Raw genomic sequence first — 14,854 nt, forward strand, 5'->3', positions numbered from 1 at the left:
GCATTTACTGATGTCATAGAACGATTGAGATGTGTATTCTAAATACAGTTTTTTTTTTTAACATTTTTATTTTTATTTTTAGATGTATTTGTGGTCTTTTCACAAATTAAATTATTGACTATTAAATACTTTTTATTTTATTAAAATTTTAATGACGTAATAGTTTTTGTAAATAAAAAAAATTGCAATTAATTTTTTTTTTGTTTTGTTTAATGTTCTATTTAGATGTGAATTTATGTGATAAATAGATATGTTTATAAAATTACTGAGGTCATATTAATAAGATATTGAATGTATATATAAGGCAATAAATATATACATATAATTTTTTTTGCCTTCATTTTAGGTCGTGATTTTGCGTGCGTAAATTTGTTCTCATCATTTTCACGTGATTTATTGCAACAAATTGATGCGTTTTAACACGTAATTAATGAATGTTTTTTCCGATGTATTCATTTTTAATGGAATTTGATTCATACTTTTTTTTTAAATTAAATTATAAATGTTGTAATTATTAAAAAAAAAAAGGATGTATTGTTTTTCATAAACCTCTAATATTCATGTTGGTGGAAGTCAATATAATAACGCCTTCATTTTATTAGTTATACATTTCTTAGTACGTCTGTAAAGCGTGTAGTTGATTACAGTTTGAAGGCGCTTTAAGTTAATACTGTTTTTAGCCAGTTTTTAATTGTACGGTTTTATTTAAAGGAATAAATGTTTTTTTTTTCAAATTAATTGTTTTTAATACTATTTTTACAAAAATTAAAAGATTTTTTTGCACGATAGTTAATTTATACAACTCATAATTTTTAAAAAAATAAATGAAAGAGGAGATATTTCGAGCCTGATAATTTGTTTATTGCAGCTTCTTTTATAAGATATATAAGAAAAATGTTAAAACATGCTTATGTGAAAATTAAAAAAATTTATCTATAAAGGTTTTGTTTTATAATTTCCATTTCCCGTTGATTATTTTACAAAAAAAGCGTATAAATGAAATTTAGGAAAAGCCGCTTCTTCGAAACTATGTTTTTTCGACATTAGACCACTACTACACCTTACATAATCAAGCGGCCGTAAGAGGCGGACAACTCAGAAAATAAAAATGGAAAGAGTAGGGTTGTGATACATTGATACATCATTTTAAAGGGCTAAAAAATAAACCAGTAGGCTATTACAGTCCTTACCAAAATTGCAACCAATATATTTTTACGGCTAATTTTAAAAGTGGCCTACACATCAAATAATGGTCTTATATGAAAAAATAGATCAATTTGAATTTTAGATTGAATTTAGATTTCCTTTGAATTTTTGATTATTCCTACAAAAATTTATATTTTTTTTTTTATCGGCAAACTAGTGCTACAAAAAAACTTTTATATATATTTAAAAATACATTAAAAAATAAAACATTGTAAATATTTGTATTTTTTTTTAAATAGACAGTTTTTATTAATTAATTTCTTCTGAAATAGCAGCATTATATTATCTTATATGTTTGGGTGTGTTTTTAAAAAATTCTTTTTCAATGTTAAAAGAGCGGTTTTACATCTTGTATTTATTTGACTTTACTTGGTATAGAACAACTGTAATGTATCTAGACTTTTTATTGTGGTTGCCAGATTTATTGAAGCATTGATCAGTTATTAATCGTATAATAGTAATTCTAGTTGTAGTAGTAATAATAATTGGTCGTTACAATAACAGGTATAATTTAATATCTTATAATAATAACAAAATTGTTGATTCAAGGTCACCCTGTCTTGTACATTATCCGTCGGTAAATTACTTCCTGCATTTACATTGCTGGGTGTGAAAACAATACCTGTTATAGACGTCGTAGTTTAATATTATAATGTAAGAAAACTGAAAGAGAACGACTTAAAGGATGGTTAAAAATTAAGTATTATTTTAAAGTTTTGTAAAAATTATATAAGAGTTACATATTTGTACCTTAACTGTGCATGCTAGTGCGAATCGGCTAACTAAAAGAGGGAATAGTTGATGTGAAATGGGGAGAGGGGAAGAAAGAAAGAAAAAAAGCATCGGTCTTGAACTGGAAGCTTAAGATATACTGTTTCTTTCTTTCTTTTCAAATTTCCTTTAAATTATTTGTTATCTTTTTAATTGAATTAATGATACCTTAATGATATAACTTAACGCTAATTACTTGATTACAACGAGGTAAACGAAATATTAATTAATTCCATTATATATTTACGTAAATGCTAGTACTCGGTTTAAAAATAGAATAGTGTTTTGTTTCCGCTTTAAAAAAAAATTTCATACAAAATTAATTTTTGACCGATGTAAATTTCGTACTTAATCTGTTTTTTCGTAGAAAAGAAACATAAAAAAAAGTTTATTTATTCTTTGAAAATATTTTGTATAAATTTAACTCAAACGTTTATAAATATGATAATATTTAAATTAATAATAACGACATTGTTTTGTTTTGTTGTTGCACGTGTCTTTTAACGATTGATGATTTAACAAATAATTCCTTTGAAAGAATTCAGACAGATGTAATTAAAAAAAAAAGAAAAAAAAGTTGAGCAAACGATCTGTTTTAATAAAATAATAATTATTATTATTATATTGCTTTTATTATGCCATGGAGAAGTAGCGGTCTTTAAACCAGCCTTTCATCTGGAAAGGATCCAGCTTATATGGTGGATTTATCATAAACAGAAATATATATATATATATATATATATATATATATATATATATATATATTAGGAATTTGTTTTTTTGATTCGTGTACATAAAAAGTACATGCATTTATAGTTTGTTTTTTTTTATATATATATTTTTAAAGGCCGAGCATTTTTTATAAGCCTGTATCGGAAGAAAGTGAGTTAGTTTCAACTAGTCTGAGGGGGAGAGAGCGGGTTTGAAATGTTAACTTATAAAATTTACAGATTGCGTTGTTTTTTGTTTTTCTTCCTTTAAATAACTATCGTCGCTGTGGTATGTATCTTAGTGAATGTATACAGTATAATTATTTTAGCTTACATAGCAATGACGTAAGTGTCTTATCAGGTTGTTTAACTATTGAATAGTAATTGAGTAGGTGTTTTGTGCTATAACTGTTCAAGTTTATATATGTTTATTATCAGGACACTTCATCGTTTTCAAGTAGATAAAAATTAATTTTAGCAATATTCATTTTTTTTTTAAATTGTTTGTTTTTTTTAAAAACGTTTTCTGAAAACTTGTTTAGATATGTATGACACATTATTTTTTGTGGTGGTGTAGTTTTATTTTATTATTATTATTTTTATAGTATAATAATTCCCATGTGAAGCCACTCGCAACGCTTCGAACGGTTTTCCCACTCTTCATAGCAGTATTAGAACTCGACAACCGTAATATCCTTTAGAACGTCGGTTACATTTTTTAAATGTTTTTTACTGTTCCAAAATGGTGTCCTCTGAGGCGTTTTTTTTAAAATTCGGGAACAGGAAAAAGTCGCAGGGACTCAAGTCAGGTGAATAAGGTGGTAGGAACTACAGGAATGTTTTTCTTTGCCATAACTCATTAATTGAGAGTGCAGTGTGACAAGGTGCATTGTCATGATGCAGCTTCCAGTTGTCTTTGATGGCTGAAAGCACGCGGGCAAATCTTTTCCGTAGTCTTTCAAGAATTTTTCGTTAAACATATTGATTTACAGTCTATCCTGTAGGCAACTCCTTATGGACAATGCCATTAATATCGAAGAAACAAATAAGCACAGTTTTGTTTTTTAATTGCTCATTTTTGCTTTTTTTTGACGTAATGAGCTTTAAGTGCGCCACTCCTTGCTCTTGCATTTTGTTCTGGGTCGTACTCAGATATCTAAGATTCATCACCAGTAATAACATTTTTTTAGAAAATCAGGATCGGTTTCAATTCGCCTTAGAAGATCGCGGCACACTTCCAGCCTGTTGTTTTTCTGTTCAACATCGAGGTTTTTTGGGACTAATTTTGCGCAAACTTTTTTCATGTCCAATTCGTTTGTCAAAATTTGTTGGACAGTGGTACGGCTCAAATTCAGTTTTTCTGCAATCATTCTGACAGTTAATCGCCGGTCACACCCGTTTGTGATTCCCTCAATATTGACGTTAACGGTCTTCCAGAGCGTGGGTGGTCCGCAACTGATTCCCGGCCAACTGAAAATGTTTTAAACCACCTAAAAACTTGGGCTCGCGGCAGAGCGTCATCTCCTTACGCCCTTTTCAATTTTGAAAAAGTTTCAGTAGCATTGTTACCGCGTTTAACACTAAAATTGATCGCACAACGTTGCTCATAATTAGTATTACTTTTTTTGTAATGCACAATAAAAACCTGTTTCAGGAAAAGTTTGTTTACGTCTCACGTGGTAATAGTAGACTAAAAATTAATAATAACATAAATCATTATCAAATATAAATCGGTTGTTCATATAACCATATGTTTACTAGTAACTTTACAGTGTTGCCGCTGTGGCTGCCAAAAAAAAAAGTCTCATTACTTTATTTATAGACCTCGTATATATGTATAAAATGTCCCCCAACACAAAATGCTGTGTTAGAAATTTAAAGAAATATACTGAGTGAAGAAATAGAGATATTAATAGGCGATATTGTAAGGATTTTTAATAGAATTCCCGAGAATTTTTTTTTTTTTTATCTAAAAAGAAAAACTAAAAGCAAATACTGTGATGAAGTAGGAAATAAACAATTACTCATAGTATTTTTTATTCCTGCTTATTCACAAGCACGAATAAAAATTTCGGGATGACAGTACGGGGAATAAATAAATAATAATAAAAAAGAGAAAATTAAAAGAAAATTAAATCTCTGAGGAGGGTCCAATGATGAAAAGCTCCAAAATAGTCGGATGGAGATTTGAACCTGGAAATTTTCCAATGGAAATCATTACCATTCTACTACTGAGTTTATTTTTATTTTTTTTTTAATTTTCGTGGTACAGAATCATTTAAGAAAATGTGACAAAATTATTTTGTACATTTGGTGTTTCATAAAATTAAAAAAAAAAAAAAAAAAACGTATAGAGAGAGATAGGAAATTAATATTTCCTAAGTAAATTGCAAATTTTGGTTAAATTTTAATTATAATAATTATCTGATTGATTAACGAAATTATTTAAGTGTTCATCGTATAAATTATTATTAAAGATTATGTATTTACTCGGCTTAGTTATGATTTATCAGTTTTCTTATCAGAACCTCTTATTATTTCTATTGTTATTAATATATCACATTAAAGTTTTATATCAGCTTAATATTACAGTTATTATTATTACAATTTTTTTTTTTTTTTTAATTCTCCGTTTATACTGCTTAAGCGAATTTATTTTTGCATTTGAATTTGCTGACAGGGTCGAAATATGTAAATAAATTTATTTTATACGTTTCTGTTTTGTTATCAATTAATAAAATATATGACAAACGCTTTTTAATATGCTAAAACTAGTTATTTAATTTTTAAATTAAGAGTGGTCTGTATTTGGCTTCTTTTACCATCAATAAATAACATATTGGTAAGAAAGAAAAAAAAATTAATTTTGTTCTTTTTTTTCACTTTCTAATGTGTACGTTGCAATCTGTTCAACTAGTGAACGATTAGCAACATCCCCTCCCACGGCCCATGAGATGTGGATGATATCTGTGAAGGAAGTGTAGTGTTTTGTACAGACTCAGGCCGACCATTCCTGAAGTGTATGATTAATTGAATTCCAACCATCAAAGTACATCGGTTTGTTTGTATTTAATATGATTATTCCGAAAGTCTCCGGATATCCTTTGCAGCTTTCTAGATTCAAGGCTCGTAAGTGGCCGCGTCCCTTGTTCGTAACGCGAGAGTGCGGTGTAGTCTTGTACAGTCTCAGGCCGTCTATTTTTGAGATGTTTGGTTAATTGAATCCCAACCATCAATAACATCCGCTTATATTTGTTAAAATTAAATTTTTAATTTGCTCTAGTCGTTATTCTTTTCGTTCCTACGGTTACTAGTTTAATTAATAAATTCAGTTTTAGTTATTATAGCCGATTTCCCTGGCGGTGTGGTAGGTATCTCTCCCTTTTATCCGGTGTTTCTAGGTTCGAATTTTGGTCAGTCGTGACATTTTTTCACACGCTGCAAAGATTCATTCATTTTATTATTATCTGTAGGCGGCTGTTACCTAGTAGCCAGAATAAAGAAAAAAAAAAAAACGAAATGTAGAGGAGTTAATACAGTAATGTACTGTACTGATTGAACTTTCTCTCCATCCAAGTCAATTATTGTAGATATTTATCATATCTATTTTCGTTGTACCGAAGGAACAAATTGTAGATATTTAATGGTGTTCCAAAAATGCTTGTAATCGGCTAAAATTAAGTTAATTTTTACAAATAGATTTTTTTTGTTAATACTAAATTTATTATTATCTTTAAATTACATTTTTTTAAATTTTTCCTAGAATATAAAAAGAGAACTAATGTTCCAACAATTATTTTACTCAATAATAAACCAATCATTAAAAGTGGATTATTAGAAATAAACAGTTGTTAGAAATAGAACAGAATAATTTTTATTACTTAGCAAAAATGTATACAGCCTGTTTACTTTTAGATGTAAAAGTTATGAATAATTAACATATTTTTTTTAATGTTTAAAGCTATATTAGTTAAAAAATTATGAACTAAAATTTGAGAATATAAAACTTTATTAAGAAAAATATACATCAGATTTAATTTTTTAACAAATTAACGCAATTTTTTTTGAACCGTTTAGAATTTTATTAAAGAAAATATTTTAAATGTCTACACAATACGTTAACGTTTAAACGATCGTTGTTAGTAATCTATTTTCGTATTTTGTGTTTATGTTTAATTTTTAAATCAAAGTATAGCTTATTATAAAAACAGTGGATTGAAAATAATAATAATAATAGTAATGTATTTTACTTACCATGCATTTTGTCACCGTACACCGGCTAACGTCCTCGTTTTCAAACCACATTATAAATTTTATGTATTGTTTTCAAACGAAAGATCCGTTGAATCGTTCAATTTTCCTAATCACGAATTGTTTATAGTATAAAAAAAAATTACTATGTCACTAAATAGTAAAATGCAAACGATACTATTTATTTCTTATTACACACGTGCACTTAAAATAAGAAAAGACTCTAAGAGAGAATACGCCGATCACTTGTTACTCTGTGCTCTCTGTAGTTGTCTGTCGGTCATTATAAGCGAGTAAAACCTTAACTTGCCTTATATATATGTAGAGTGGTGTAGTGACGAGTGCAGGTAATCTCTCCGTCACCGCCGGCTTGCGTTGCGTTGTTTGCCGACACTATTTATACTAATCAAACTAAAAACATCGAATCGCATATGTGTGTGTGTGTGTGTGTGTGTGTGTGTGTGTATATATATATATATTTATAAATTTGTGTGTACGTATGTGCGTGAGATGTATTATGCATGTGCGTTCCAACTGACCATCCTCAATATAATTGACAAAAATCTTCTCTTATTAGAATTAATAGGTAGTCACGGCTATTTTAATGACGTTTCATGTTGTTTGCCTTATTAAAAAAAAAAAAATCCAGTCAATTTCGTTGAGTATTCAGAGAAGTGTACGGTGACGTATTATTTTGTTTTTTCACTACGCATTATTTCTTTTAATTACGGAAATGATCGTATTTTCTTTCATCTATTTATTTTATTTTTAAAGAGACTATGCTATTTTTTTTTTTTTTTAAAGACTGTGTATTTTTGCACGTAACGTATTCAAATCATCGTCACTTGACTTGTGTTGTTAAATTTTTTTAAAATATTTTACTTTTATCACAATTAACTGTTATTCTATTGAATGAAATCTTTATCCAAAGTAACATTTAAAATACCCTATAAATAGATTATACTTGTTGATTTAAGAGTTTATCTTTTAATGATTTCTTTAAAAAATCTTTATATAAAACAGTGATTAACAATGAATAGCTCATATCGTTTAACTTAGATTAGGTGAATTTTTGGACGGTACATTGCTTTTATGACGTAGGCACAGACTAAGGAAGGATTTTTAAAAAATTCCATCTTTATAATGATGAAAACGGGGAAAAATATTTTTTTGTTGTGAAAATTTTATACCTCAAGAACATAGGTATTACAGTCGTGAATATCGGTATTTAGAATCTTTAAAAACACATTGACACGTGTTTCATCGTTTTTTTATAATTCCAATTTGAAACGGCAAAGGAAGAAGGAAAGGTTTTTCAAGAAAATTCTATATTGGAAGAACCGAAGGCATTAGTTATAGTGGTAAAAATTAATTTTTTATATGCTGCTTTGAAAATAAAACTATGCGTATTAAATCATTTTTCAAAAATCCAATTTAAAATGGCAAAAGGGAGAGGGAAAGTTTTTCATGAAATTATATGAAGCCCAAGGTGTACAGTCATAAAAATTGGTATTTTGAATTTTTGTAAAAACAGAAAGGCATTATTTCAGTATTATTCAAAAATCCAATTTCAGGGGTAATGGGCTGTCCTCATTGGCACAATGATTTATGTATATGGAGCATTGATATCATTTAATTTTTGTCAAATACATTCCACGTATTTCAAAAGCTATTTCTGTAAAACATTAAACAACCGGAATATTTGTTGTTAGTGTTATAATAATTCGACGTTTTTTATGTCAAAATGTTTTGAGGGAGTTAAATGAAAAAAAAAAGAAAACGGAAAGAATTTTAGGACATGTTCTGCAAGTGAAAATAAATAAGTTCATATAAATATGTGTTCGGAGAAATGTCTTTGTTTTCGAATAATAGCTTGCGAAAATTTTTCTGTGATTTTTTTTTCCAAAGGAAAAATTAAAAACAGTTTCATTGTTTTAAAAATAACACTTTTATGTTAAACAAATTTTATTTAGTTTTTCTTTTTATTTATTTATTTTTAATAATTGATTTTATTTCTAAATATTTTCTATTATTGAAATTATACAGTATTTCTGCCGAAATGTTTCGGTTTAAAATTACAATACGAGACCTATATGAAACCATCAAATTTACCTCTTTATTTTAAGTTCTAAGATTTTACTATGGCTTCATTTTATCCTTAGAACAGAAATCAGGGTGAAATTATTCGCAGATATCAAATACAGCAAACTTTAACTCGAAAAAGAAGCATTTCCGGACTAATGTTATAGTTTGGACCGGTCAACATGTTATGAAATTATTTCCGTTATTGCTTGAAATGAAGATTTTTTTTTCTGAGCATGATAATTGTTTTGTAGTTGATATTTTTGTGGTATATAAAAGAAAAAACCTGAAGCAAATTAGCCGATTGGGTTTTATCTATTTGGTCGTTATATGTAATATTATCGAAACGATTTTAATGGAACCTTGTATAAAATAAACTTATTTTATTATTGAGTATTATGATTACCCTGATTAAAATCAAAGCCACGTTTTATCGGTTGGCATTTATTTACTTAAATGCATTCAATAAATAATTTAAACAACAGTAAAAAAAATCAAAAGCCTTTAATTATGTTTCAAAGGTAACAATTTTTTTGCGATTTATTTACTCGTTGAGGATTCACACTAGCATACTAGCATGTAATTTTTTCAGATTTTATTTATTGAAATATTTAATAGGTTTATACTACCTACGAATATTACTGTCACTCGGGGGGATCACAACGGAACGCATATTGAACGGTATTAACAAATTCACACTTTGCAAACTGCAAAACACAGAACGCTTTCTGTTGGGGATCTCCATATTTGCTACTAGCGCTTTCAAGCGGAAGGTACATGAAACGTTTTACGAGTTTTAATACAGCCAAAACTGTTTGAGTTGCTCTTTCATTTCATGTATAATTTATCAATGTTCGTGAAACTTTCGAAATATTACACTGCTTTAAAACCGGGATGTTCGTTTTGAAACACTCTGTATAATGCTTAGGAGTAATTGCAATTTAGATTTTTTTTTAACTTGTTAAAAAATTCAATATTTTAAAGTATTTCCATTAAAAAATATGTTTTTCTTATCGTTAAAAAAAGAAATTGTGTTATCATTTTTTTGATAACAAAATAAGCAAATATATGTACCAATTTAAACACTTATGTGTGCGGTTTGTTTTTTATATTTCTCCAATTGATTTTTCTTCAATTGATTTTTCTGAAGAAAAATCAATTGGAGAACGGTTAGTCTCAGCCAAAATACAAGAAAGAAAAATTAATTGAGAATTAATTAAATTAATACAAGAAAGAAAAAATTATAAATAAAGGAAAAGAAAAAAAACAAATCAAATATCCAAATTATTAATAAATCAATATATTTAAATTAAAAAAAAAAAAAAATCTTAAAAAAAGGAGATGAAGTCTGATTCTAACCATGTGTCTTCTCTTTGTAATCGAATTTTTTTGGATTTTGGGCTCTTTTGGACACTTTTGGTCCAGTTCATTGCAATCGAAAGGGGAGGTGGACAACTAGATGTTACAATTGTCCTAAATCCAAAATTTCAACTTCCTACAGCTACTCGTTTTTGAGTTATGCGAGATACATACGTACGTACGTGCAGACGTCACGACAAAACTAGTCAAAATGGATTCAGGGATTTTGAAAATGGATTATTTCCGTTGAAATCTGAAAACCGAAATTTTTCGCAATCACAATACTTCCTTTACTTCGTACAAGGAATTAAAAAATTGGGTCTTTTCTGTTTCTCCCCACAGTGGTTTTTTTTACGTTACTTAGTAGTAACTGCTCACGTTACCCGTGAAATTTAAGTATAATCTAACCAAACTTAACCTACACTCGCTTCGCTTGCTAGTCAAGGTTAGCGAACGTAGGTTAACTTATATTTATAATTATAAACAATATTTCTTATATTCGATTTCTCCCAGGTACATTTGGAAGACCCATGTTTGAATAAAATCGACATAAACTGATTACAGACAGCGACACCAATATCTATTAATATTGTGCAATGTTGTACAAGTAACCATACATGTTTAAACATGACCGATTTTTTTAAACATGACCAACTACTAATACGTAACGTAAGAAAAACCATTGTGAGGGGAATACATAGAAGGCTCACAAAATGTTGGTTTCCTAGTTAATTTTTCTGTTTCTCATAATCTTGATTTATCTTTACTGTAATTTTTTTTTTTTTTAATTGGTTGACGCATTTTTTTATTCCTTTATATTCCGTTGCTAATCTTAACGTAATAGCTTTTACATTTTATATTCAGTGCTTTTGTATATTCTAATGTTTATCTTTCTTTATTTGTTTTTATCTTGCACACTTCCCTTTTATAACCGTATTCAACTCGACTTTGGGTGTGTTAATATATTATCCACAATTTTTACTTCCTTGTACGAAGTAAAGGAAGTATTAATTATGATCGCGAAAAACTTCGGTTTTCAGATTTCAACGGAAATATCCATTTTGACCATCCTTGAATCCATTTTGACTAGTTTCGGCGTGACGTCTGAACGTACATAGTATTTATGTATGAACGTACGTACGTATGTACCTCGCATAACTCAAAAAACGGTTAGCCGTAGTATGTTGAAATTTTCGATTTAGGACTGTTGTAACATCTAGTTGCAGACCTTCCCTTTTGATTGCAATTGACTTAACCAAAAGGGTAAAAAAAGCCCAAAATCCAAAAAAATTTGGATTTTGAATTTTTTCTTAAATACAGTAATAGGCTATCACTGAGAACTTTTCAACGATGTATATAAGTGGTACTTTTTTCATTGGTTTCAGAGATATAGCCAAATGAAATATTTGGATCTTATAATGGGAAGAACGTTTTTTTTTTCTACTTTTTTTTTTAATTTAAATATATTCATTTATTAATAATTCTTATCCTCTGATTGTAAAAAGCGTTTTACAATATATATATATATATATATATATATATATATATATATATATATATATATATATATATTTATATGAAAAAATATCGAATTATTAATGAAATAAAATTTTATGTAGTTTTCATTTAAAAAAAAAAAAATGTGTAATGTCATTTAATAGGCGTAAAAATCTGATTATTCGTTTTTGTTTTCATTTTGTAGATGGTTAAAACATAAATTTAAAAAAGTATTAGACTTACATTGATTTAGAGTAATAGAGACTTTTACTTAGTCTAATATTTCAGGTAAGATTGTTGAGTCAATAAGTGTATAAATATTTGATGTTAATAAAAACTAATATTTCAGCACTTTTGTTGCTGTCCACTTTATAAAAGAATTGCAGGATCGTATCTCACTTTCAGATGAAATAAATTTAAATGAAGTGCAGCAAAAAATGTGTATTTGTAATTTAATAGGCGTACAAGGAAGTCATGTGGTGTCCACATCAGTTTTTTTTTTTGTTTTTAATAAAAAATAATTTAAAAACTAATTGTTATAAAAAAATCTTGTTAATTATTCTTACACGAACAAATTCTTTGATCCTCTGATTCGTCTTAATATCTAATCATTTCGAATTCTTTATCAAATTCAAAATATTCTTACGATATTGAACGGACTCTACTCTTTGTTTTGTTTAATTTTTCTACCGTCCATTTTTCGTTCCCGTAAAGTGTTACATCAAATACAGATATTATTAAATGTTTTATAATACCTAAATTTATGATCTTTTCCATGAAAAAACTTTCTTGGTTTGTGAAAATCTCTTGTTGATATTTTTGTTTACATTGTATTTTCCTTAAAATACAATTTAAACAAAATTTACATTTAAATTTACAAATTTAAGTTTTTTGTCTTTTTCTTAAGTGTTACTATAATTTTTTTTCGTAACTACTAGAGATTTTGAGACCCATTTTTTTCATGTACGATTTTATATAAAACCACTTATTTATTCGATAACTCTTGCCCGCAGTGTACATATTTACAACCTAAATAATAAAATTTGATGAATTCTATTGATATTGTGTTCGATATGAATATTTAATTGTTATTTTATTTCTTTTTGTCACATTTAATTATTACTTGTCAAAGTTTAGAATGTTACGATTATTTGATACGAAAATTAGGGTGGGGGGGTGGATTGATGGAACGGTTTCTACGAGTATTATGTCCTCTTATAGTACACCATCTCCTCCGATGTACAGTAGTTCGTAAAATATGGTAGGGGTTTCAGTCATAGTTTTGGAAAAAGGTAAATCATGTCAAAATGAAAAAAAATTGTTCAAATTTTTGGTACATTAACAAGTAACCTAAATAGCGCATGACCGCTATGTTGCAAGAACAAAAGTCGTATGAAGCTCTCGTTAGTCACAATGATTATGGTGCAAAGGAAGGTTCAATATGTTTTATGGCTTATTAGGCGACTTCGTTGCCAGCTTTCTTTATTTTCTGACTGGTAATTATAAAAATAATAATGTATGAAAAGGTTATTTTGTATTACGTTTTTTAAATAAAACACTCAAATTGTTTTGTTATTATTTGTCAGTTGGTAATTGATTTTTAAAAATATTTAAATTAGATATATATTTTTAGGTCTAATTATCCGATTAAATTATATTAATATGGTATTATCGGTTGTAATAAGTGTGTATTGTTAACTAACAAGTTTAAATAAATGATGCGAGTTAAATTAACGTTGCTTATATTTATTTATTTATTTTTTATTTTTTTGGGGGTGGATGGGCAGTGGGAGAAAATATGACATATAAAATTATTGATTTCATTATGTTAATTCATTATTATACTGATGTGGTTTCTTTGGTTGTACGCATTGTGGGTATTATTTCAGTTTCAAATTGAAAAAAAATTTGTAAATTTGTTTTACTTCCGCCAATTAACTATTATAATAAATTAAAGGTGAAAAAATTTCAATAATTTTGTTAAACGAAGATTTTATTAAATTGTCAAATGTATAAGTGATAAAAAAAAAATCATTATATTAAATTATTAATTATATATATTTATACACACACATACGATAGCATCCCTGTCATAAAGATGATGAAACTTATTTAAACAATAGATTAACAGACCAAAGGTGAACGATTCGATCTGAACATGAAATAATAATGAAAGGCTTTAGTAAATATAATAATGTATTATCTAAGTCAGCAGAATTATATAAAATTTGTCTGATTTATATATATATATATATATATATATATATATATATATATATATTTTTTCCCGGTATTAGCGATATATGTTGCAGCAATAACGGGAAAGATATATGAAAAAAGAAAAAAATTAAAGAAATTGATCTTTTTTAACTTTTGTGCCTTAAGGAGATATTAAAAAAAAAAAATTAATATAAATAATCTGTGAAATTTTATTTATTTCGATGGTCCCAAGCCCAAATAATGTTACAAAAAGTTTTCAAAATTTTTAAAAACTTGCTTTATACTTTTTAGTCATAGTTTAATCAAATTATTATCATACATAGCATGATAATTTGGATTATTAATTGGTTTAATAATTAATTAATTAATTAATTTGGATTATTTTGGTTAATCTGGATTTCAAAATATAACATCCGTTTTGCAGATTTTGCAATTTTTTACACCAGATCCTTAATTTCCCCCTGTACGGGGGATGTTTGCAAAAATAACGTTGGAATATTATATTGTCACCCGACCTTAGTAACTGTGCAAAATTTCATCAGTCGCCAATGTCAGGAAGTATATTAAATTAAGGATGCAAGATTTGAGGACAAACATGAAAAAAAAACATTGCGAATTAAAGCAAGTAAAAATCTATTTTTGTCAGATGGAAATTTGCTCATCTATATGTTGGTATGTATTTGGTTTTATAACTCTAGACCCGGTTGAACGATTTTTTTCAAATTCGATAGCCAGGTGTTAATCTTTGGGGGAAAAGA

General features: G+C 27.6%; 2 protein-coding genes across 2 annotated transcripts in view; one reads left to right on the top strand and one right to left on the bottom strand.

Moving 5' to 3' along the window:
• LOC142334440 (facilitated trehalose transporter Tret1-like) overlaps positions 1 to 7,213 on the bottom strand; it is a 35,383-nt gene extending 28,170 nt beyond the window's left edge. The window contains exon 1 of the mRNA XM_075382434.1: positions 6,942 to 7,213. Within this exon, the coding sequence (XP_075238549.1) occupies positions 6,942 to 6,992 (51 nt within the window). The 5' untranslated portion in view covers positions 6,993 to 7,213. The remainder of the gene's footprint in view (positions 1 to 6,941) is intronic.
• Positions 1 to 14,854, top strand: part of Roc2 (Regulator of cullins 2) — a 394,011-nt gene that overhangs the window by 40,947 nt on the left and 338,210 nt on the right. The gene's annotated exons all lie outside the window — the stretch shown is intronic.

This window comes from Lycorma delicatula, chromosome 1, assembly GCF_047948215.1.
Source record: "Lycorma delicatula isolate Av1 chromosome 1, ASM4794821v1, whole genome shotgun sequence".
Lineage (NCBI taxonomy): Eukaryota > Metazoa > Arthropoda > Insecta > Hemiptera > Fulgoridae > Lycorma > Lycorma delicatula.